The 25,742-nt window shown below is 42.3% G+C and overlaps 1 protein-coding gene across 1 annotated transcript in view; it reads left to right on the forward strand.

The window, feature by feature from the left end:
- Positions 1 to 25,742, forward strand: part of MYO1E (myosin IE) — a 193,963-nt gene that overhangs the window by 120,709 nt on the left and 47,512 nt on the right. The window contains exons 9-17 of the mRNA XM_004687732.2: positions 685 to 817; positions 5,590 to 5,786; positions 8,988 to 9,068; positions 9,355 to 9,441; positions 12,479 to 12,565; positions 13,490 to 13,657; positions 15,220 to 15,305; positions 17,642 to 17,723; positions 23,239 to 23,345. Coding sequence (XP_004687789.1) covers positions 685 to 817; positions 5,590 to 5,786; positions 8,988 to 9,068; positions 9,355 to 9,441; positions 12,479 to 12,565; positions 13,490 to 13,657; positions 15,220 to 15,305; positions 17,642 to 17,723; positions 23,239 to 23,345 — 1,028 coding nt within the window. The remainder of the gene's footprint in view (positions 1 to 684; positions 818 to 5,589; positions 5,787 to 8,987; positions 9,069 to 9,354; positions 9,442 to 12,478; positions 12,566 to 13,489; positions 13,658 to 15,219; positions 15,306 to 17,641; positions 17,724 to 23,238; positions 23,346 to 25,742) is intronic.

Consider the following 25,742-nt stretch of genomic DNA (forward strand, 5'->3'; position numbering starts at 1 on the left):
AAAAATGACCCTTGATCCTAGAAGGGACTGTGTCCTGGATTTCGAGACAAAAGAGGACATCACGAGATCACAGGACCTCAAAGGAGCTGGCAGGAAAAAGTACAGCTAAGGAAGCTCCTGTAGCATTGCAGTTCTCTTAGGACGTGGTTGACAAAGACTCAGGCATCTCGGCTGCCTTTTAAACAAGACTTTTAAAAGGATGTTTGTATTAGATAGCTTGGTGACTTTAAATCAGGATCCTTTGGCAAATGTGATCTGCACTAAGTACCCTCCTTGCCACCTGCCTCCCTCCCACGAAGGGGAAAATCTCTGAGGACCCAGAAAGGGGGGTACCAGCTCCCTGGGGGCGAAGGGGGATGAGGACAAGAACACATTAAGGAACAAGGACAGACTCTAGGACAGATGTTGCTCCTAGTAGCTCCTCTGGGAAATCTCTTTCCCCTAGGATCTCTCTGACCCTCATTCCAGGATGACTCCTACTGTGTTTGAGGATGAGCTACCCTGCTAGGGGGACTGTGATGTGAGAAGTGTGTCATTGGTCGGTGATGTCACCATGCGGAGCTTCCAGCTACGCCACAAGCTAAGCCACATACCGCATGGCCCCACCTTCACTTTGGCTTCTTCATTATGTGCTTAGAAAGCTGAAGAGCCACTTGTCTCAGTAATTTCTCTTTTCCCTTCCAGCATGCCATGAATGTGATTGGGATCTTCGCGGAAGAGCAAACCCTGGTGCTGCAGATAGTGGCGGGAGTTCTCCACCTGGGGAACATCAGCTTCAAGGAAGTCGGGAATTATGCGGCTGTGGAGAGTGAAGAGTGTGAGTGGCTTTGGCACATAGTTGTTGAGTGAGAGAAACGACTGTCTAGCTGCAAGCACTTTCCAGGCTTAGATCTCCACTGGGGTGTTTGGGGAAGAGACACGAAGTCTTTGGTGTCTTGCTGTGGCAGAAAAGAATAGTCTCGTAAAAGTCTAGGGCTCTTTTATGCACCTGCCTCTTCTGCCCATGTCCTCACACCATGGACAATTAAGGAAATTATTTTAGTTTCTCTTTAACCTAAGGGAAGTCTGGCAGATTTTTTACATCTGCATTTAAAAATAAAGTGCCGTCTTTAATGGAGATTAGAGTAGTAGTTAAAATAACTTAAAAGTACTATCTCCTATTAAAAATTTTTTCAATAACTAATCTTGATGGTTTCTGTTCACCAATAGGCCCTAAAGAGCCAGTGGTCAGATCCATGTCAGTATGGAAGCTCACAGGTTCACATTTGATTTTTAAAAACAGCCATAAAGATGGATTTTGATACTATGTTGATTTAGTCACCTTTACATTGTTAGTATACTGATTGTTCAAAAGCATTCTGTCTTAGTAGTGGTCATCTCCATAGTTGCCAGAGGTAGTAGACCTGAATGATTACTTTTACTCCTGGAGATGAAAGCATGTCCTTCTTGCAAAGGTGCGTTCCTGGCTGTGCATGCCACAGTTGCCACAAACACTGGCGAGGAACTGTAGCTCTCAGCCATCTGAGGGTTTTCCAGGCTGCTCTTGGAACCCACACATCCTTTAACCACCCAGGAAGGCATTTCTTCCTTTCTCAGCATTCTTCAAGGAGATAAATTTAGATCTTAGTAATAAATAGTATCCCACTCATTGCTGACAATGCAGTGAGGCTATTTCCATTCCAAATAAGGCTTTTTTATTTTTATATTTTTGTTTTCTTTTGTGATAAAGAGGAAAGTTGTGCTAACTTCAGATGTCTGTCTGCTATGGAGATACATGAATTATGTTTACCGGGGAAGGGAGTGAGATCGAAGTCACAATATATAGGGTGTGACCTAATAATTATAATAACTCTGCTTTTAGCTTTATGTACATTATTGTCCACATAACAAACACACTATGTGTCCAGGAGGTCATGGTGCAGTTTGGATTTTTTTGGTAATTTGTGTGGAAACACACTGGATTCCTCTTGTCTTCTTAGTACAATCCTTTACTGCCTCTTTATACTGAAAACACAGTTGTGACTGACACAGCATTCCCCAGAAGGCTTTAGCCAAGAACTGCTTGGTTGCACTATAACATCCTGACAAAATAACCTCTTAGCCAATTGGGTAATATCCAAGATTGGCAGCTGCCTGTGAAATTCCTGGATTTGAAGGGGTAGAGTAATGGCCATCAAGAAAGGCTGCTCTCTCAGTCAGAGAAGTCTACTGAAAATGTCCTCCCCAAAGAGTGGTCCCAAACAATCAGCAGTGCCTTAATCTGGTTAACATGTGCACGAGTGAACATTCTCCCATCTGCCCCTTTCCGGTCAACTTTCCAGAATGAACCAAAGTTTCTAGTCTCTTGTCTTCCTTCCAGGAGTTGTGTGTTCCAGAGTGACTCAACACATACACATTCTTTTTTCTTCACTTATATGCATTAATTGGAGCATATAAGATAATGTTTTATAGTTGCTTTTTTGACTGACAGTATATATTGGAAATTATCCTATGTCCTTTCATTAAGGATCTTCAGACTTTGTATAACTGCATACATTTTCATGGAGTTGTCTATAATTTATCAAACCAATCATGTATTGATGAACTTTAAAGTGGTTTCAGATCTGCTGTTATTCTTGATGTCCACCCTGGACGCTCCTGATCTAAGATTATGGAATGAACAAATTTGTTAATGCCTGACCTTAGGACTAGTGGAGATGCAGAATTTACAGAATTTAACCTTTATGTTACTGAGAAGTCAAACAACTTAGACACATAGCTATATGTAGCACATTATCAGTAAAGTAGGTTAGCATATTTTTGAAAAGTCTTGCTTAAAAGATACTAAATGAAATGAAACCTAACACATAATTTGAAGAGGAAAGGTGCTACTTAAATAACAAGGGGAATATAAGTGAAAATGTCCTTCCTTTCCTCCATAGCGCAGAACTTCAACACCAAAGACAGATAGGCCACATATATCTGTCTCCTTTAAATTTGATAATTGGATTTTGTTTTTCTACCTGTTTCCAGTTTTTGTCTTGCCTACATTTCAGATTTAAAAAGAAAAGTCAAGTCCAGCTGTGCTTTACACTTTAATGCAGTAGTGGAAATCAACTTTCATTGTGAAAATGTGCAGAAACTTGACTTTAGATGAGGTGCTTTTTTGTTCTTCCTAACCCTGATAATCTAGACCAGTTACATAGCATACTTGAATTACTCACCGCCTCCTGCTTCCCCCAGCCTCCAAGCTTCCTTACTGCCCGACTTGCACACGCCCTTATGGAAATTCACAGCTTGGAGGAAGTTATCGTGAGCAGTCCTGCCATGTCAGTACTAGGGCAGCCACAGAAGGAAATTCAGACCATAAAATCTTGTGCTTGGAAAACACAGCATGGAATTTTTTCAAAGCAAGTCTAGATTTCCTCTCTGGACCTCTTAATTGTTTCCCTAATCTGGCAGATGATTCTGGCCCAACCCCATTCTTCGTTTTCCAGGTGGCTGTGGTCCTTCACTTGTGTGCTCTTGAGGTAGATGAGACAAGGAAGAATTGCATACTTCTGTATCATCTCTTCTGTTGGTCTCTTTGAAGCACTTATAATAGCCCATCTTGCTTTCATTCTTCAGCTGTGGTCCTAAAGACAATGACATAAATATTTTTGCCAAATACTTTAACCCTATTGTAGCATGTTAGAGAGAAACCCATATTTACAAAACTGATAAATTGAGGCTAGTCATATGTATCAAACTATTTGAGGTGACGTTACCATGAACAAGGATGGGCACTGGTGAATGGACTGTAGGTTGTCCACTGTATCAAGGGAGGGATGTGCTTCCCTGCCTGTCTGCTTGGTCCTGGTGATCGTAACCAGCACTTCAGCTTCCTCTTAGTGGCGACCTCATCTCTGTCAGATACTTGGGTGTATGTGTCAAGTCTAAAAACAAGCCTATGTGTGTCTAACCTGACTTATGCTCTGTGTAATGGCAAGTTTTAGCTTATTGCAAGACACATCCAGATTCCTAAACATATGTGTTAACATTAAAACTGAACTACAGGAAATGGCCGCTGGCAAATCTGTGCCTTTGATTCTATTCAGATGCCCTTTGTAAAAGGAAGTCTTTCTATGGCTTAAAGCATTTCTGTGAAACACTCATACAGATAAAGGATACCTTGTTCTGACACTCTGGTTTTTCAAAATATGTTCACTGATTTAGTAACACTGGAAGGTATATACTGAGAAATGTCATTACATTCTAACACCATCTGTGAAACTCAATCACTCTTTATTGGGAATCTTGTGATTTTTTAGCATTATCCTCAGGACTTTAATGTTATCCTTTTATCAGAAAATTTTAGTAAAGCTTTTTGCAGAGAAAGAAGACAGATATTCAAGTTCAGGAGTTTGATTTGTATTCATAAAAGTCTTATTCATAACGGGAAAAATCTGAGCTTTCATTCATGTCCAACAAATGGCTTGTTGATTCACCTTAGATTGTTTTGACTAGAAGATCCATCTGTATTGCTAGCCCTTCTCTTGGTGTGTTTTGTGACCTGAAACAAGTTGCTGAGACTGAGAACTTCTGCTCTTCTACCTGTAGACCATAAATGATGCCATTAATTTGTACAGTGGGACAGGCAGGCTGGATACTCTCTATTTCTCTCCCTGTTTATCTATGGTTCTAGAGAAGTTTTGCAATGCTCCTTCCATCCACATCCCTGTACCTTCAGCCAAAATACACGAGCTCTTCCATCAGAGTTTTCATTGTCGCCATAACTTTGAGCTGCAGCCAGTGCTGGTCTACTCACTGTTCTTGAGCAGTCCTGACTCTTCATCTTTGCCCATTCTCTTCCCCATCATTTGCCCTTCTTTCTCCTCTGCATCTGTACAAATCCTGTTTATCCCTTAGGATAAACCTCACTGAAATCAAACCACTTTCCCAACCACTCCAACCAGTAGTAGTATCTTTCTGCTCTAAATTCCCTCCAACTCTACTATCTGGGTCATGCAGTTGGCCTCTTTACTTGGTAAGCTCTATTTGCTTTATCTAGATACTGTCTCCAGGATTTCTTGTGTCCTGTCCTTTCATTTTAGCAACCCTCCACATAATAGTCACTCAATATATAGATGATTTTGGTTGTACTTATGAACTCAGGGATACCAGGTGCTCCGGGTTCTTTGGGAATGGTGCTATGAAAACACTGTACCAAAAAGGAAGAAAACAATATTTGGAGCCAAAGAAATGTTTCTTGATTTAGTTCCTTCCGGGCTGTCTTGCTGCAAACTTGGAGAGATGTCCATTTTAGGCATTTAGCTGTGATCTCAGTAGGAGGGACTGGTTTGCCATCCTTCTTGGATCACTGATTTGTGTTATTTGAAGTCTCAGTCATCATAGGAATTGACTCATATAATAGAACAATTGGAAAAAACAAAGTGGATGGATGTGTGTGGGATTGCTGATAAGCAGCCTTCCCTGGAGGGAGTGTTCTTGGGGGCTAATAATGGTGTCAAGATGTTCCTCTGCACACACAGATGCAGGTGTCTTCACCTGTTTGTGAGGTGAATTGCTAAGTTTCTGAAAGATAATCATGTTTTATTTTGTTTTCAATAGTTTTAGCTTTTCCTGCCTATCTCCTGGGGATAAACCAGGACCGGCTGAAAGAAAAGTTAACCAGCCGGCAGATGGACAGCAAGTGGGGCGGCAAGTCAGAGTCGATCCACGTGACCCTGAACGTGGAGCAGGCCTGTTACACCAGGGATGCCCTCGCCAAGGCTCTGCACGCCCGGGTCTTTGATTTCTTGGTAGATGTAAGTAAACACAGGTTGACATGCTTTTGTGATGAGCCTTTATAGTTTCACTATAGAGAGTAAAATTATCGAAGGTTTAGTTTTTATGTTTGGCTCATTCTTTAGAATCATAATCTTACTCCCCCACTTTTTATGGTTTTATTCTTGGATCATTGAATCTTGCTTTCACTTCTAGAATTTTCCACTCAACCTTCTTTAGATGGAAATTCTTTCCATTAATTAAAGCTTCTTTGTGGACAAAATATTTAGGAAAGCCAGACGACTGACCAGAAAGAGGAAACCATGAGCATGATGAACCTTTCTTGACTTTTGAGCTTACCGATTTTTGTGATCTATCATGTGTTACATATTAACCCAAAGCTTAGTGATTTAAAGCAATAAGCACTTATTCTCTCCCTGTTTCTGCGGGTCAGCTTTTGAGAAGTGGCTTAGCTGGTGGCTCTGATTCTAGCACAATATTGCAGCTGAGGTGCTACCTCAGGCTTGCCAGCGGTCCCTTCCCCAAGACCTCGCACTTATTTGACTATTGCCTTGACACTTGATTTTTGCTTCTTAGGCTCTTCTTCTTCTTCTTTTTTTAAGATTTATTTATTTACATTTATAGAGCTGGGGTACAGGCCAGAGGTGTGGTGGGCGGAAGGATTCACTAGAGACAGAATGGGGAGCAAGACAGGCAGATCTACTGAAATACACTGCTGAGGAGAGCAGAGGGTGGGACAGGAGAGGTCTGCCATGCCATGTGGGTCAGCTCCCTGGCCATGGATTGAACCCATGCTGCAGTGGCTTCAGAGAGCTTCATCGTGCAGTGCTTTAACCCGTTGCATCACCAGGGAGGGCCCCTTAGGTTTCTTTTCACTGCCTGACTGTACAAACCACATGCCATTTGATTTCCCTAGAGTGAGTGATCTAAGAGAGCAAGGAAGAAGCTACCAAGCTTTTAATGTCCTGATCTTGGACAAACTATTATCACTCTGACATACTCTTTTCATGACAAGCAAGTCACTAAGTATAGCCCACACCTAAAGGTGAGCGAACTTGATTCTACCTCTTGAAGGAAAGATTTTTCAAAGGCTTTGTGGATATACTTTGAACTGCCATGGTTTTTTTTTTGGATGGCATAATCTGCCCCCCCCCCACATTTTTATATAACTATACATACATATATGTATGTATATACATGTTTATGTATATGTACCACATATAGATTCTGAAAATTAGTCTTTCAGTGGGTAGAATTGCCTGTGGTAGTCTACTTAACATAGCCTCCAAGTGGTAGAGTAATAATAGCAAACACATAAATAGCTTTTACTATGTGCCAGATACTGTTCAGAGCTTTTTAGAAAAAAAAAAAAAACTCAATTCTTAACAACAGCCCTATGACTTAGATATAATTATCTCTACAGATAAGTTAATTAAAGCCCAGAGAGGGGAGTTCTGGTCCAAGGTCACACAATTAAACCCAGGTAATTTGCCAGAACTCCTAGCTAGTCTTCTCTATCTTTTCTATATTTACGTTAGAAAGAACCCTAGGGGGGGGCCCTAGTTAAGGGGTAACAGAGTGACCGTTAGATCTAGAAAGTCCACATTTGAGTCCAGGCAACAACAACCAGGAGGCTTAAGGTTGGGTTAAGTCTGGCTGAGTAGGTAGGGCAGAGCAGGGTGGGGTCATTCTGTTTACTTTTTGTGACTTGAGGATGAAATTGCTTGGGAAGATCAGGGTCATACTGAATAATAGTGAGACTTTTAGCTTGTCCAGCCCTCTGTTTTATTGACAAGGGGATGCTAGCCTCCTTATTGGTGGGGTTGCCTAATGCTAGTTAAAAATTGAGTTTTGCAGAGCAGGTTCTAGATCTCATCTCTCTTTGTTGAGTGTAGCTTCCAGGCCAGAAACTTCCATATTATTTCCGTTCTGTTTTCCCTCATTTTTTTTTTTCTGTTTACATTGTGAAAAGGGATGGATGCCCTATGAAAGTGTTAACTAGCAACAGCTAGAGCTGACATTTAACGGGAACTTGCTAAGTGCTATGTACCATTATTCATACACTCACCAAAGAGTATGTGTTGTTTTCTTTGCGTTGAAAATACCTCTGGTAATTCAGAATTCTTCCAGGTACCACTACCTCCAGGAACTTTTCTCTTTAATTCCTCCCTCCCTTGAGCCCCCATAACCCCCTCTAATGGACACCTACCCTATTATATCATTAATTCTTTTTTTAAAAATAAATATTTATTTATGCATACAAGAGCTGGAATTAGGCCAGAGGTGTGTGGGTCAGTGAGAGGACTCACCAGAGACAGAGTGGGAGCAGAACAGGGTGACTGACTGAAATACACTGTATAGGGGAGCAGCAGGCCTGACCAGAGAGGTCTGCTGAGTCATGTGGGTTAGATCGCTGGCCAGGAATCAAACTTCTGCTGCAGTGGCTGCGATAGCTTCATAGTGCTGAGACTTACCCATGTGCCACCAAGGAGGCTCCCTATCATTAGTTCTGTTCCATTGAGTTGCATGTCTCAAAGTGATCTGAACACAGATTCAGGCATCATACTACTTAAATTTAATCCCAAACTCTGCCTCTTATCATTTTGGTTTATGGGATTATGCTATCACTGTTATGAGGATTGTAATGTAAATTAAATAAAATAGCACATGGAAAACTCTTAGCAAAGTCTAGACAGACAGATGATAAATACATGTGAGCTGCTTTGATTATTATCACTTTAATAGTAATTTCTGACACCACTGCCCACAGTTGGCTAATGTACTCTACAAGTTCTTGAGGACAGAGTCTGTCTTCTCTTTAATGTCAGTGGCATATTGCGTTCGGTGATTGTTGCATTGGGCAATTGAAATATTTACACATCTTGTAATACTGATTCTTTTATATTGCGACAAACCGGGTTTTACTTCTCAAAATTTTCAAAACTTCCTGGGGGGAAAAAAAACACAGCTAATTCTGACTAAAATTAATAGTTTTCGTCACTAAGCAAAAAAAAATTGTTTTTACCATAGCTCCTGATGGTTTCCCAGAGGTTAGGTTACACTGAGATCCTTTTTAAATAGCAATTCACCTGTCTCTTTGTCCTGTTTCTAAAAGGCAATAGTATTTGCTGTGTGCAATCTTGTTCTACTTTCTTCCTTCTATATTCATTTACAGTATGAAAGAAAAGGAAATAATTAACATGCTGGTTACTTTCTCCTAGTCCATCAACAAAGCAATGGAGAAGGATCATGAAGAATACAACATAGGTGTCCTGGACATCTATGGCTTTGAAATATTCCAGGTAAGAACATTTGGAATAATTGGAGGCTGGGTAGAGTGACACATTTCATCTGACTTGAAAGAATAATCCTAAGCAATGAAAAATAGGCCTTATGGCTCATTTTTTGTCTTTGCGAGTTCTTCATATACCTTTACCAAATTAGATTCTCCTAAATGCAAGCTAGGCTGCTTTTTACTGAAGCCTCCAACATTTCTGTTAAGGCTTTTCAACATGAAGCATTTCACTAATCACCTGAGTACCACTATTTTGTAGAAAAAAATTACATGCAAATAACTTTGTCTTTCAGAAAAACGGCTTTGAACAGTTCTGCATCAATTTTGTTAATGAAAAATTACAGCAGATTTTTATTGAACTGACACTAAAAGCAGAACAGGTAAGGAGTCCCTCTTCCTTCATTGTGTTCTACCTATTTGAACCATATTGATTTACCTCTTTCAGTAACTGATTCAAGGTTTAGTTTCATTAAAAAATATTTTAAAAATTCAAGCAGTAGAACCATATGCCCGTGTGACGTTTTAGTCTATAAGAATATGAACATCATCTACTACATTTTCTTTCTCCTTGAAGCATATGGCGCTATAAAGTTAGACTTATAATGACTGCTTTTCCTACTCTGACTCACTGACCAAGTGGGAAGGAACACTGAAATCCACCACAATTGTCTGTGGCGTACAGTTTGTTCCAAAGGAACAACTTGGTTTTCTGAGATTCACTCTACTTTTAATCTTCCCCATAACATATGTATTTAGGCAACCTGTGTTTTGATTCTGGCTTGAGGTTATATGCCTTCCTTATAGTTTCTTCTGAAAGTCCAATGTAGGTTCCTTTTATTCTAGATTCCATATCGTTTTTGATTGCTAGAAGTAATTAAAAATAAAAAGTCTTAGCTGTAATGAAGTTGCCACAAAGCAGGTCACTTAAAACAATAGAAATGTTCACTCTCACAGTTCAGAGGGCCGGTGACCAAAATGAAAGTGTCAGTAGCCTGAAAATCCATTCTTCTAGCTATTGGCATTCCTTGTCTTGTGATTGCGGGAACTCTAACCTCTTCTTTGTTCTTCACTGGCCTTTTTCTGTGTATCTCTGTTGTCAAATCTCCCTTGCCTTTCTCTTATTAATATGCCTATTGTTAGCTTTAGGGTTGCTCTAATCCAAGATGATTTCACTTTTATAATTCTTAATTAGTTGTATGTACAAAGATACTATTTCCCAAACTTCACATTATGAGGTTTTAGATGGATATGAAATTTTAAGGAAACTGAGCCTCTCTGGTAGTGTAGGGGTTAAAGTATCAGCACTTAGCAAGCTAGCACCAGCCACTGAGGCATAAGTTAGACACCCACTAGGGAGATTACTGACCCACATGGCCCAGCAGACCTCTCCAGTCTCACCTGCTTCTCCCTCAGCAGTGTAATTCAGTAGATGTGCATATTCTGTTCCCCATTCTGTCTGTCTCTGTATCCTCTCACTCCCTGCACCCTGACCTACACCCCAGTTCTTGTATGCATAAATAAAGAAGTATTTTTAAAAAAAATTTTTAGGGGCCCTCCCTGGTGGTGCAGCAGGTTTAAAGCACAGCACTAAGAAGCTAAAGACACTTCAGCATGAGTTTGATCCCCGCCCTGGAGGTGACCCACATGGCGCGACAGACCCCTCCTGATGAGCCCACCGCTCCCCTCAGCAGTGTACTTCATCAGTTGACCTGTTCTGCTCCCCATTCTGTCTCTGGTGAATCCTCTCACCACTTCTGCACCACTGATCTGTACCCCAGTTCTGTATGCATAAATAAATCTTCAAAAAAATATTTAGGGAAACTTAAGCAACCTATTCTGCATATCAAAGATTATTTGGGGAGCATTTAGTTATGAGTGTTTATGCCTTTGCTTAGAAATGCCATTGACTAGTGATTGTCACATAAACCTCTAACCTAGAGTTCTAGCTATCCACCACTTCTAGGTAGTAGAGCAAAGCAAGCACTGTAGAGACTGAAATGGGAGAGGTGACAGAGGCTAGATCTTGTAGGAACTTTGCAGGGCTTGGCAAAAGCCTAATGTAAATGTGATGGGAAAACACTGGAGAAATTTTGTGCACAGAGTGACATAATTTATAGAGATTTCATTTTTCTTAAAGTCTACTCTGGATCTATTGACATATAGGATTGGGTGGGTCAACAGAAATTTTAATAACCAATTAGAAGACTACTGTAGTAGGAAAAAATGGCAGGGACATTGACACTATCATCAGAGGTGCTGACATTGTGAGAAGGGGTAAGATTCTGTATAGATTTTTTTTTTAAAGATTTATTTGTTCTTATAGAACTAGGGTACAGGCCAGAGGTGTGGTGAGTGAGAGGATTCACCAGAGACAGAGTGGGGAGCAGAGCAGGCAGATCGACAAAGTAAACTGCTGAGGGGAGCAGCAGGCGGGTCAGCAGAGGTCTGCCACGCCGTGTGGGTCAGCTCCCTGGCGGGGGATTGAACTCGTGCTGCAGTGGCTTCATAGAGCTTCCTAATGTGGGACTTTAACCGATTGTGCCACCAGGGAGAGCCCAGATTCTGTATAAATTTTACAAATTGAGCCAACAAATCTTGCTCAAAGTAAGTAGCAATAAGCTAAGAAGGAAAGCAGAAACAAGGGTCATTCTAAACCTTAGCAGTTTGAATAACAGGACCAGAGTGAGACTGTCTGCTGAAGGGTAAGAACAGGGGAGCAGTGGGTTGGAGATGGTGGGGGAAGGAGGAATCAGAATGCTCCTGACCAGGTTACATTTTGAGGGCTAGAATTCATTCCAGAGGAAATGCCACTACATGCAATGTACATCGCTGGGACTCGGTGGGAAGGTTTTCACTAGAGAAGACACTGGGGGTTGAAACCAGTAGGGCCATAATTGACTGAATCTCCTTGAAAAGGAGGCTAAAAGGTTAGGCTCTGGGACTCCACCATATAAAGATCTAGAAAGAAGAATAAGCCAGCAAAGGAAGCTACCAAAACAAGCCTGGTGAGGAAGGAGAAAACAAGAGTTTGCGTATTCATTAAGTTAAGTGGACGATGAACCTGAGTGAGGGCCTCCCCCTTGCGAGTGCACATGCTGATGTGTTCTGCTCTCTGTATAAATTCTGAGAGATGTATCTGTAACTGGACCTGCAGGTTAAGCCGTGTTAAAATACCATTTTTATATGTAAGAAAAATGAATATGTAGTAGGAATTTCTTGTGGCGCAAACATAAGAATTACCAATCAAATGTTCCTTTCCTATTCCTTTTCAAAAAAAAAAAAAATTAAGTGCCCAGGTCTTATGGAAGGGCATTCAAGTTTTTCTTTCATGGTGAATTACATGCCTTTCACATCCACTTGTGCAGCCCACCAGCTAACCTCCAGTGGGTAATAATGACTCCTGCCTCTGTCCTACAGGAAGAATATGTTCAAGAGGGAATAAGATGGACACCCATTGAGTACTTCAATAACAAAATTGTGTGTGACCTCATAGAGAATAAAATTGTAAGTATTAGCCTGCTTTAGTGTTCCCTGTTACTGTTTTAGAATAGGCAAAATGACAACTCTGATAGCAGAAAATTTTAGTAGCAATTACATTAATTTGGGAAAATAGAGCTCTATAGATGTGAAAATAGAGCTGTAAAGATCTGTTCTTGAAAATATCAAGATTTATAGTAGAGCAAAGTATCAATTGACAAATGGAACTTCTAACTGGATTCCAAGAGATGACAATTGTCACTTACGTTGGTGGCATAGCCTATGAAGAGCCATAAAATTGAGCCTGTCTTTCATTCATATACTTTGTAAGACTTTAGCCTTAGAAGTTATTCAAAATTAAGTAAAGGGATGTGGCAGCATGCAGGACACTGCTGTTTTTCTTAACCTAAAAAGTGAAAACACCCATAGGCAATTCAGTCATCAAATAAGCTATATCCTATCAGAGCTAGGGAATGCAGCCATTAAAATACTATGTCTCACAACAGACATGGAGTGACTGTAAAATGTGGAGAATGTGACACGTGGTTAGAATGAGTTCTCTGGGTAAAGCATGGTGACATAGGTAAAAAGCAACATTAACAAATGCATCAGGGCTGACGGAAAAATGTTTTTGTTTTTCTTTTGGATTTTCTTACATCAATTTAGCTCAAATAGGAGCTAGCAGATTATGATCTGTATATGACTTTGAATAGAACAACAGGGAGAGCCAAACTTTTTTTCCCAGAAATTGGACTTTCTCCATCAGTAGATTTAAGTGGTGACTCCCATTTGGGATTATTAACTGCATTCTTGCCCAAAGGAAAAGGCTGACTTTGGAGATGGTATCTGAATGCTAGGGCACTGTTTCCTGGCTTAATAAAAGACTCGATAAGCATTGTATATTTTAGAATAGTCACTGATTGGGGGACTTTACCTTCTTGGTCCCATCAGAACCCTCCTGGGATCATGAGTATCCTGGACGACGTGTGTGCCACCATGCACGCGGTTGGAGAGGGCGCAGACCAGACGCTGCTCCAGAAACTTCAGATGCAGATCGGGAGTCACGAACACTTCAATAGCTGGAACCAGGGCTTCATTATTCACCATTACGCGGGGAAGGTATGGCCAGAGAGCAGCGCCCAACAGGAAACCTAGCCTTTTCCACGCCTCCGTGTTTGAAGTCTTCTGTTCTGTTATCTGTTTTCTACAGGATGTAACTAATAGCAGTATCCAGGGGGCTTCATCTGTCTCACCCTATCTCCTTCATAGAACACTCATTGATTCTTTTTAAGGTTCCTTTATTTATCCATACAGAACTGGGGTACAGGCCAGAAGTGCAAAGGCAGTGAGAGGCTTCACCAGAGACAGAGTGGGGAGCAGAACAGGCAGATCAATTAAATACACTGCTGAGGGGAGCAGCTGGTGAGACAGGAGAGGTCTGCTCTACCATGTGGGTTACCTCCGGGGCCAGGGATCGAACTTGTACTGAAGCGGCTGTGGCCAGCTTACAGTACTGTGTTTAACCCATTGCACCACCAAGGAGGGCTCACTCATTTTTTTTTTTTAAGATTTATTTATTTATGCATACAGAACTGGGGCACAGGCCAGAGGTGCAGGGGTGGTGAGAGGCTTCACCAGAGACAGAGTGGGGAGCAGAACAGGCCAGCTGAAGAAGTACACTGCTAAGGGGAGTAGCGGGTGGGTCAGGAGAGGTCTGCTGCATCATGTGGGTCACCTCCGGGGCAGGTGGTGATTGAACTCATGCTGAAGTGGCTTAAACTTCTTAGTACTATGCTTTAACCTGCTGCACCACCAGGGAGGGCCCCACTCATTTCTTTTTAAAGCCACAATGTGGGACCTATGAAGTACATAGAGGAGCAAACAAAAACAGAGTAGAAACTGCTGCACGTTTCAAAGCATGAGTCATCCTTACTGTAAGTGCAAACCATGAAAATACTATAGACATGAATTGACATATATTAGCTGCTGAAGGAGTGGATTTTTCTTAGCTCCAGATGCAGTCACAAGTTTGCATTCCTTACCTGTCCCTGCAGAGCTCACTTTGGGTGTTTATTCTCACAAAATACATGAATATTGGGTGCCTACTGCATATGCCACTTTTTGTGGTGCTGGCAATGCTAATGGCAGTAAATTGAGGTCCTGGTAACAGGGGACTTCTTAGATCTGTGGGAATTCCCTTTATGATTTTAATCTGGCCCCCTGAGCATGAGATTTTAACTGAATTGGTTCAGCTCTGACACCATGTGTAGGAGAAATGGCAAAACTTCAGCTTATTTGGTATAGTGCACTGGATTCACAAGCATCAGAGTTTTCTTTTATTCCATCTTAGCTCAAATATAGGAAAGAATGAAGTTTGTTATGAGATACTCCTATGGATCTGGGAGAAGAAGGGGTAGGTAATCGTGAGAGATGGAGCCAGGTCCTGCCTAGATCACCTGGTGGTGAAGGCAGCCAGGTCCATTCATCAGCATCCAAATACTATCCCTCACCAATTTTGTAATAAGCTAAATAAAACACGACACCCTTCCTGTGACAGTTCAAGCGTTCCAAATGCTACTTCCAGAAATCCACACATGCTGGTGAGCATAGCCTTGCCATGTGGATTTGTTGTTCAATAAAATGAAAAGGACATAATTAGATTTCTTTCCATGCCTGGCCAGGTGTCCTACGACATGGATGGCTTTTGTGAACGGAACCGTGATGTGCTGTTCATGGATCTGATTGAGCTTATGCAAAGCAGCGAGCTGTAAGTGTGTCCCCTGTGTGAAAGGGGTATTAGTTTTATGAAACTTGACAACTTGAATCATTCTGTTCCCTTGAACATTTGGATCTGGGTCCTCACTGAGGATTTCGTTTACTCAAAATGGTTTTCCAATTTCAGCCTCCCCCTCCTACCCCAAACACTCCCCTCCCCATATTCCATGTGTTCACTGCACACCCTTCAGGACTCCTAACTTTATCGTTTTCAAGGGTTTTATTGCTGTATAACAGTCTGGTTTTGTGATTCTTTGTCCTTGAAATATCAGCCGAAGAATTCTCATGATTGCTCAACTTAAAAAAAAAAAACACACAAAAAAACCCCCCAACAATTTAGCAAGATTCATGTTAACCTTATTCCTAGAAGCATTGAGGAAGTGTCTCAAGAACTCTGACAGAGGCGACCTGCAAAGAATGGATGGCCTCAGAATTCTGTTCTTGCTCCTCGAACCTGTCTTACACAGTAGGGGTTAGAAGCAGTAGGGACAGCTTCCTTGCAAGTTGTTGCAGCTTCCAGCACCAGCTCCGCTCTATCCTTTTCTGCTAACTTCCCTACAAAGATTCACAAGATCCTAGGCAATAAATAGGAGACATAACTTACATGGTCAGGCCTATACATGCCAGGCAAGTACAGTATTGTAGTTTTTCAGATTTTACAGCTGGAAACTAACTGGAGCTGCCTTCAGTTAATAACTGCTCTTTTAGCCTCTATTTCTTGAATGGCCACAATGTCAAGGTTAACTTCCGTCATAAATAGCAGTGAGTCTAAAGATTTCCTAGAAAGGACTTAACTGCAATCAAAGAAAAACTAACTCCTTTTCATGCCCTCGTTGGAAGTTTTCTGCTACATTTCACTCTTCCCCTCTACCACAACTTTTACCTCTGCCCCAACCCTCCTCTCTTCACCCCTGTACTTCTTTGCCTTCACATCCCCCATTTGGAGATTCTGACACACAAAATCTATTTGTTCTTCTCTGAAAAGGTCAGGTGAGCTGCAGTCCTATCTTGTGGGTTTTATGACAGTTAAGAGCAGACAGGCTTTCAGAGACTTTTTTTTTTTTTAATTATTAAAATCACTGCCAAGTTCCAGAGCTATTGATGGTTTCACATAAACTCTATCTTATAAACATAGTCTCTCATTTAGTAAACACATTTGCTAGAAAAAAAATCTATAATTATGTCTGGTCAAGTTAAAAGTAGATTGCTGGGGAGACTTCCTAAAAAAGACAAGATGCCCAAAAAAGCCATTTAGGAGGAATGGAATTTGAGTGTCAGGTTGCTCATTTACACAGATCATTTCATTTAGCAAATGTTTATTGTGGCTTTTCTGGGTAGCAGACCATCCTCCAGATGTCAAGGTGATGAAGGCATTGTACTGCCCTGGGTCCTGACGAGGCAGGCGTGTAAATAATAAATGCAGCTCTATTAGAAGTCTTAACAAAACTATTTACAGCAGACAAAGCATTCATGAGTTATAATGGTTCTGCTTAAAATTACTTAATACTCACAAACAGAATTTATCCAGATTTTTCGTTTGGGGTTGGCTGGGCAACTGGAGAGAGTGTGCAGCTGGCATCTAGTGGGCAAAAAGGTTACGGAGGCTGCATGGTACCCCACAGTGTGTTGGAACACCCAGGTTGAAATGTTGGCACTAGGTCTGGATAACTCCACAGGTCTCTGAGCTCTGATCTATCTGGTCTTTTTTTTTTTTTTTTAATTAAGATTTATTTATTTATGCTTACAGAACTGGGGTGCAGGCCAGAGGTGTGGTGGGTGAAAGGATTCACCAGAGACAGAGTGGGGAGCAGAACAGGCAGATGGACTGAAGTACACTGCTGAGGGGAGCAGAGGGCGGGTCAGGAGAAGTCTGCCACACCATGGTCAGCTCCCTGGCCAGGGATTGAACTAGTGCTTCAGTGGCTTCGGAGAGCTTCATAGTGCAGTGCTTTAACCCATTGTGCCACCAAGGAGAGCCCTATCTTGTAGTTCTTATTTCAGCAAAACTCTCCTGGCCCCACTCAGGGTGTCCTGTTGTCAAGGTGTGCCTCCAATTAAGTGAGCAGGGAAATCAGAAAAGCAGCTTTTAAATTTATTCTCCAGGCTCCGTCTCCAAGATGCTTATATCTCGGGATTCCTGTATTTCTTTCATCCAAGACTCATTTGCCCAGTTCGTACCTGGATGGCTTGTGCTTTGAGTCACACGGCCTTTCTGTAGCCAAGGTCCTGGACCTCTGGGCAGTCCTCCTCCCCAGTCATGATGGAAGCAGGCTTTCAGCCCCCGACACACTTAGTAATTACTAATCCATTTGCTTTCTCTTTTTCCAGACCTTTTATAAAATCTTTATTTCCGGAAAATCTGCAAGCTGACAAGAAAGGGCGCCCAACTACTGCCGGAAGCAAAATAAAGGTTGGTTCTATTTTGAGAAGTTCATAGATGTCTAGCAGAAGCAAGGGTTTGTAGGAGTCAGGAACTAGACCCCCGGGCCAGGATGAGGTCAGTGAGTGTGAAGGGTTATAAGATACACAGAAGTAAGGCGTCTGCCTGCACAAGGTTATAGGATGCGAGATGGATTGGACTTGGCTGTACTGAAACCCCAAATGGATGTTAAGTAGCTTAATAGTCAGCAGATGAAAATCAGCTACTTTCTAAGAGGAAACTGATTTCAACTGAATCTGGAAGACTTCACATTAAACAATCAGGAACATCTTGTGATTCAGAGTCGCATTTGGGTTTTGAAGACAGTTTCCCAGCCAGAACCTAAATATGGCCAATTGTGAAACTTTTCATACCAAAAATTCTCCTGGGTCTTTAATTTATACACCCTCCTCACTGGCTCTCGCAGCCCCTTTCTGCAGGTTCCCGGTCACTGACCCCCATCTCTCAAATTGGAATTCCTGCCATGCTCCTCGGGGACCCCCTGAGGAGGGCATGCACTGTGGCATCTGGGCCATCCCGTGGTAAAACTCATTGTCCCCTGTTAGACTCTGAATTCTGAGTTGTTTCCAAATATACTTGGTGGTATTCTTTGAAAAGTAGTCACTAGTTTTTTAAAAATCATACCACTTAAGGGCCCTCCCTGGTGGCGCAGCGGGTTAAAGCACAACACCAAGAAGCTTAAGCCACTTCCGCATGAGTTCGATTCCCGCCTGCCCCGGAGGTGACCACATGGCGTGGCAGACCTCTCCTGACCTGCCCGCTGCCCCCCTCAGCAGTGTACTTCGTCGATCTGCCTGTTCTGTACCCCACTCTGTCTCTGGTGAAGCCTCTCGCCCTCCGCATCTCTGACCTGTACCACAGTTCTGTACAAATAAATAAATCTTTAAAAAAAAAATTATACCACTTAAATGCCACCCCAGCTTTAATAATCAACAGGACCACCAAATGATGAAGAGTAAGACTCTGGGGTTTGATAGCATATGTTCAAATCCCAGCTCTAGCTTTTATAAGCTGTGTGATTGCCAGAAAATCCCCCACTGCTTCTTTTGCTTTACCTGTAAAATGAAGATCTTAGTACTTAATCTTCAAGGAGTTCCATGATGATTCAACTCCATAACCCTAAGGCATTTTAGCACACTGCTAAAACTTACTAAGCACACAATGCATGTGATCTTCTGACATTCTACTGTCAGTTTCCTCTCTGTCACACTCATCTTGATGCAGTTCTTTATTTTTAAGCTTTTATTGTATCATTATATTATGATACTATAGAAGTTTTTGGGGTATTTCATTATAAAATCAACATTTGTATATATAATATATTCATCACTGAGAGTTCAATTTCAAGTTTTACCACCCAGTTGACCCCTTTTAGCAGATTTTACCCTATCATCTCTGTGTATTCTTTTGTATGTATGTATGTATGCATGCATGTATATATGTATACATACATACAGAACTGGGATACAGGCCAGACGTGCAGGGGAGGTGGAAGGATTCACCAGAGACAGAGTAGGGAGCAGAACAGGCAGATGTACTGAAAAATACACCGTTGAAGGGAATAACAGATGGGTCAAGAGAGGTCTGCTGTTCCATGTGGGTCACCTTCTGGGCTGGGGATCGAACTTGCACTGAAGCATCTGGCCAGCTTGCAGTGCTGCATCTAACCCGTTGCGCCACCAGGGAGGGCCCTCATCTCTGTGTATTCTAAGAGGACACTTGTATGTGTATGTGCTGGCTCCCCTCCTAGACTGTCTGTCCCCCTCAGTCCCTCTGTGTCTACCTCCCACAGGTCCCTTTCACAGCGCCCTTTTGGGTCACCCCAGCTTTGTGGGCATGGTTATTATTGTGTGTTCTGTTGGCTCTTCTGTGTGTGTTTCTTGTTTGGAAACCTGCTTGCCCAGTCCCTGATGAGTTTCCTGAGGACAAGGACACTGGCTAGAATAAAAGGATCAACTTTGAAACCTTCTGGTTTCCTAGAACAAGTCAGATAAAATCTGGACTCAACCTGGAGGGTGGTGGCTTCTGGGGTTAGGGACACCCATGTTGAACAAACCAGAGAAGTTTAGCAGTCCAGGAATGGGCTCTAGATTGGATACCCTGAAACAGAGTTGAGAGTGAAAAGCAGACGCAATTCTCATGAGGGCCCAGATATTAATGTCTGTGTGAAGCTTCTGACTCATGCCTTCATTTCAAGGTCCTGGATAAGTGCTAGCTCTGGAAAATCTAGTCACAAGACTGTCACATTCAGATCCAAGGGGCTCAGATCATCAAGGGTACAATGACTCACTTTCAAGTGGTCTGGAATCTCTTCTGAACTTATTCCCTATTAAAGGAGGGTGGTGATAGGAGACTTTTTCTCCTCTCGGAAGACTTGACTCCTTTCTTTCCTTCATATACTAACGTTTAAAATTGCCACCTTCTGCGTATACTCAAGACAGCAGGACTGCAAGAATTACTATCATCTGGGGAGGTCAGCCAGCTTATTAGGGCAGTGGTACAGTGCATTCTAGATACTCACCCCAGTGGTACCGTTGTGCATGTGACGTACGTATGGCATGATGCTCTGCCCACATGTGGAAGTAAAATTCTCCGTGCTTTAAGCCCCCTTCTGAGACACCTCTTAGAGTAGCACTGACAAAGCCAGATCTTGCACCTCTTACATATCCACAGTCTTGCAGGTGTCATTAAGTATCACCGTAATGATAATCCCTGCAGTGTAGGCGTTTAAGATTTCCTGAGTTCTTTGGATGGAGAATTAATTTTATGTTCAAGGTAGCTTTAGTGGTGGGTATTTTACTACATACTTTATCCTCTGAAAGATAAAACTGATCTAGGGCTTAATGAACAGAATACCCATTTGGTTAGGACTCCCATTATCTTCACAAATTAACAGTGTTCTATATTTAAGAATACTTGATTTTGAGGTTTCGCTAAATTCTCCAGTGCTGTGGCTGGACAGGACCAGTATTGAAATAAGAGCCACTTGGGTAGAGAGAAGTAGAACTGAGCTCTAAGAGAACAACGTGGGTTGTACTGCAGCTCTAAGTGAGACTGGATCTTGAGGGAGCAAGGTATGGCAAGAGTTTCAAGCATGCAGTGTTTGAACTGGGGACTACTTTTTGGACTCAGCTACTAAGTTGATTGGATTTGACTTTTGCAGGTAGCAATATACCAACAGCACTCTTAGCTTAACCTTTTAGCTGAGATTTCCATGGCAATGTGATTTGTGTCCTGAAGGAGGGCCAAAGCACCCAAAGTTTTGGCATCTGAGGGGCACGAGGTGCAGTTACGATGCTGAAGACTCTTGTTGGTGGCCTTGTCAAAAGGTCAGCAGGTGGGGTGCTTGGATGGGCTTTCCTGGTGTCCCTTGCTTCTTTGGGTTCAGTGGCGGTCCCTTTCACTCTTCTCTGGTTCCGCAGCGAGGCAGACTGTAGGAACAAATCCTCCTCACACTCGTGCATCTGGGAACAGGTATGCAGCCCCCCTGATGATCCCTGTCACAGAAAAGGCAAAGCAGCCGTGGTGGTGACTTAGGGGCAGCCTGGGCAGACAGATTTTTTTTTTTTTTTTTTTTTAATTTATGCTTACAGAACTGGGGTACAGGCCATAGGTTCAGGGGTGGTGAGAGGATTCACCAGAGACAAGTATGGAGCAGAATAGGCAGACTGACAAAGTACACTGCTGAAGGGAGTAGCGGGCAGGTCAGGAGAGGTCTGCTGTGCCTTGTGGGTCAACTCCCTGACTGGGAATTGAACTCATGCTGAGGTGGCTTTAGCTTGGTAGTGCTGCGCTTTAACCTGCTGCGCCACCAAGGAGGGCCAGAAATTTAAGTTTTAATTAAATGCAAAGTGAAAAATTAAGATGCTGGGGACTTAAGGACTAACCTTGATATAAGCAACTTTGCATCCCCACTTAGCTTCACTGTCAGTTGCAAAGATCATCAGATCTGTGCTCAAGTGAAGTCTGCATCCACACAGATTATTCAGATTACTTTTTCACAGTAAAGCTTTGCTTTGGTCATGCAACCTCCACAGTTCTGCTTTTGAGTCTAGCATTACCCCAAAAATGCTATATTCTGCACATTTAAACAGAAAACTTAATTCAGCAGTGACTACCTTGCTTTGAAGATACCCAAGAGTTTTTCTCAAGGGTTTCAGATTTCCTAAAGCCATGAAAATGGAAGATCCTTAATTGAGAGAGGGTTGTCTGCTACAAGCAAATCCCTTCTGCTGACTTGTAATAAGTTTTCTGGCTTTTCAAGATCTCTCTTCTCTATTTTCTTTTTGAGGTTTCCTCTCCCCACACTAATTTGCTCAGAGAAGAGTTTGTGTGTGTGTCCCATCCGTGGGAAGGGTGTACTCAGTTGTTGGGGGGTGAGATGCTGATGTAAGTGTTGTTCCTGTTTCTTCAAACAAAGTATCCTGCTATTCATGATTTGAAATGCAGCACAAGCAATTAGGGATGTGTGTCTGTGTGTGTGTGTGTGTTTTCTGCTTGAACCTAGTTCTACTTTGGGTCCGCATAGCACTGGTAGAGAGAGATGGTTCTATATGGAATATTTTAGCTTCAGGAAGGAGTAAGTTGCCTGCACATTGACAAGACTCAGTCTGCAGGCTTTGTGAACAGACATACTGAGGAAGAATATGAAATGGCATAAAAAAAGATTTGCAGATTCTGAGGCTCTATGGCCCTCCTATCCCTTTAACTATGGATTTCCATCATTTTAATAAGGTGTTTTTTCATTGGTGGGATGACCAAGAAAGATTGATGATTTATCCTTGCAAATAATTTGCCCACCCTAGAAGTATGAGAACTGTGGATTTGCAAAAGCAATAAAGTTAACTTCATTCATTAATAATTGGCAAGCTTCATAGTTTCTCATAGAAAGAAAGAATTATATATTAAGATTTACTGGGCTGTCTATATGTGCTTGTTATATATTATTAGTTGTACTAAAAAGACCTAGTTGATTTTTTTTTCCTAGTTGATTTTTTTAAAATTTATTTATGCATACAGAACTGGGGTACCAACCAGAGTTGCGGGGGAGGTGAGAGGATTCACCAGAGACAGAGTGGGGAGCAGAATAGGCAGGTGTACTGAAATACACTACTGAGGGGAGCAGCCAGTGAAACAGAAGTCTGCTGTGTCATGTGGGTCACCTCCCTGGCTGGGGATTGAACTTGTACTAAAGGGCTGCAGTGAGCTTCATAGGGCTGCACTCTAATCCATTGCATCACCAGGGAGAGCCCAGACCTAGTTGATTTTCCAAAGTCAAATTTCAGAGCCACTTCAAAGAGTGTTAATCATTGTAAAAGTCAATAGAGCATTAAAGTACAGTAGACATAAATGCCATTTGATGAACATGTACTCATGCAGATGAGTTTCAAGCTGTTTCACACTAGAGGTTCTGGAGCTTCCTTTAAACACTGGTCTGCTTTAGAGAAAGTCCAGGTTTCTAACTACTGTTTTTCTTTCTTTCCAGAAACAAGCCAATGACCTGGTGAGCACCCTGATGAAATGTACACCTCACTACATTCGCTGCATAAAACCCAATGAAACTAAGAAGCCCAAAGACTGGGAAGAAAGCAGGTGTGGTGATGGTGGCAGAGGGGAGGTCAAAGCCCACTTAGGTCCCAGTGCCCTCTACCCAAGATAGGCCATCTTGCCCAAGGGCAGAGGTATTTAAACCCCCTGCAGATATGTTCCAAGTCCTTGTGCCTTAACTTTTTAAGGATGAAAACTCCGTGTGTGTGTATGTGTGTTATTTCCCCTCCTTGCCTATTCCTAAAATGTTAGCAGTGCCATTCAGTTTAGAATTAGCAATTTATAATGTTGATTTTGGCTAGTGTAGGGGCAGATGCAGAGGGAAGAATCTTAATACCACAGAGTCACAAGGATTTTAAAATTAGTTGGAAGCTCTGTGAGGTCTTAGAACACTCTGCTCTTGATTGGAACCACAGGATGTGGCCTAGAATGCTTAGCTTGGGTTGGAAGTGAAGGGCCAAAGAAGTCTTTCAAAAGCACTCTGCCTTTTCCTGCTGCTCATGAGGACAGTGGGTTCTGTTAATCCCACTAAGGACTATGTGGATGAGCACAGTGACTTTCTGGGAAAAGAGGGGGCCCTGGGAGACATGAGGAATGCACACATGTGGGGTACTCTCTCCTCCCTAACTGATGGGAACGCCTTCGTCACTGTTCTCCACAACTGACATTTTGAGACATACGGGATACATTTTGAGACATACAGGATAGAGTGGGGGTGCTCCATAGGAAAACGTTAAGAGGATGACTAGAGAATAGTGTTTATATCCAGTTGGTATCAGGGTGTTCCAAGAGCCCTGATTCTACTTTCCAAAGAACATGAGAAGTAGGCTGGGGCGCGGGGTTGGGGGGTTTGTGAGTAACTGACTTAAGACCCCCACCATTGTCACATGTTAAGTCTCCAGACAACAGCATATTAAAACTAGACTTCTCCGTCTCAAATAACTTAATCTAGTTTAAACTGCAACTAGAAAGCCAGAGTTAAAATTCACAACTGCTAGTACATTGTGAGAGACATGTTCATTCCGTTTACCACCTACCTGCAAGATAGACCTGCAGGGAATATTCTGATGTATTCCTTGGCAAATAGCTAATACTTGCTCCCTTACAAGAAGGGAAAGAAAACAGGAAAGAAAATGTTCAAGCTCAAACATTGACTGTCTGCAAACCAGTTTCTTCTTGATTTTCACACTTTCCAGTACAGTATAAGTCCTTTCTCACCTTCACGTGCTGATGAGATCTGAAGCTTCATTGTGTCAGTCGTGTTATTCTAATAGTCTCATCAGTGACTACTGATTTTTTCACTGAGTGGCTGCAGTTTCATTTAAGGTAACCTAAGATTCCTCATACAGTTTGATCCATGAATGATTTGCAAGATCTTTGGATGAACCCCCCCACATAGGGGATCAAGTCTCCTTGGGGTGACTTTATCCATGAGTAACTTCGACAGTGCTTCTCAGTCGTTTTTACCCCAATCTTACAGCTCTCATCACAGTTTTTTCACTTGTCCATTTCGACAGCGTCTCAATCAGTCTCCAATCAGTCAAGGCAGTCAACTGTTGCCCTGGAATTTTCTTCAGGCTCATCGCCCTCAGTTCCCTCTGCTTTTCTGAAATGTGTCACTCAGTTTCTCCTTTGAGGCCAAGAGGATAGCAGTGTTTTCACCTCTTCCCACTTGAGAGATTTTGCCTTCCTACTCTTACTTTTGAACTTAATTTTACATCAGAATATTCCCTGCAGGTCTTGCTAAAAGTCAGATTGCTGGTCTTTTCTCAGCATTTCCGATTTAGCAGGTCTGGGGTGGGCACACCCAAAAATATGCTTTTTTTTTTTTTTTTCTCAAGTTCCCAGTCGATGAAGCTGACAGTGGTGCTGGTATTGTACTTGGAGGATGTCAGGGCTAGAGAAAGTGCTGTCTGAGAATCGGAAGAACTGTGTGCTGGGGTGGTCTGTCTCTAGTTCGTTTCAGTGAAAGTCTCCTTACTCCTTACTCTTCCTCTGTAAACTAAGAGGGATAATCGAGAATGGGATCTTCTTTAATGTTTCAGAATGAGCTCTCCCCAAATCTGTCCTCGCAAGTAGAGCATGCAGCCTGTCTCTGTCACCTTCCATCACAGTACACGCCCACATACATGTACACACACAGCAGAGGGGCAGTGTCATCTGGCCACCTCAGGAGCCAGTTACAAGTCTTGGAGACAGGCGTGGCTACGGGGTGCTTTGGGCCATCCTTCCTCCCACTGCCCACCCCTGCAGCTTTCCTGCCCTGCAAACAAAATCTGAAAGGGAAGCAAATCGCAGGCCCTAAAATTCAGCCAACCTTCCCTGCGCACCTCTTCTACTCCACGCAGACTGTCCTCATCTAGAAATGTTGCAATAGCTGCTGCTGGGCTGTTCTGCCAACTCTGGTGCTCCGTCTCATACAATTCAAGTACTAGGAAATGG

This window comes from Condylura cristata, unplaced genomic scaffold (genome assembly GCF_000260355.1).
Source record: "Condylura cristata isolate star-nosed mole 26May11 unplaced genomic scaffold, ConCri1.0 scaffold00023, whole genome shotgun sequence".
NCBI lineage: Eukaryota > Metazoa > Chordata > Mammalia > Eulipotyphla > Talpidae > Condylura > Condylura cristata.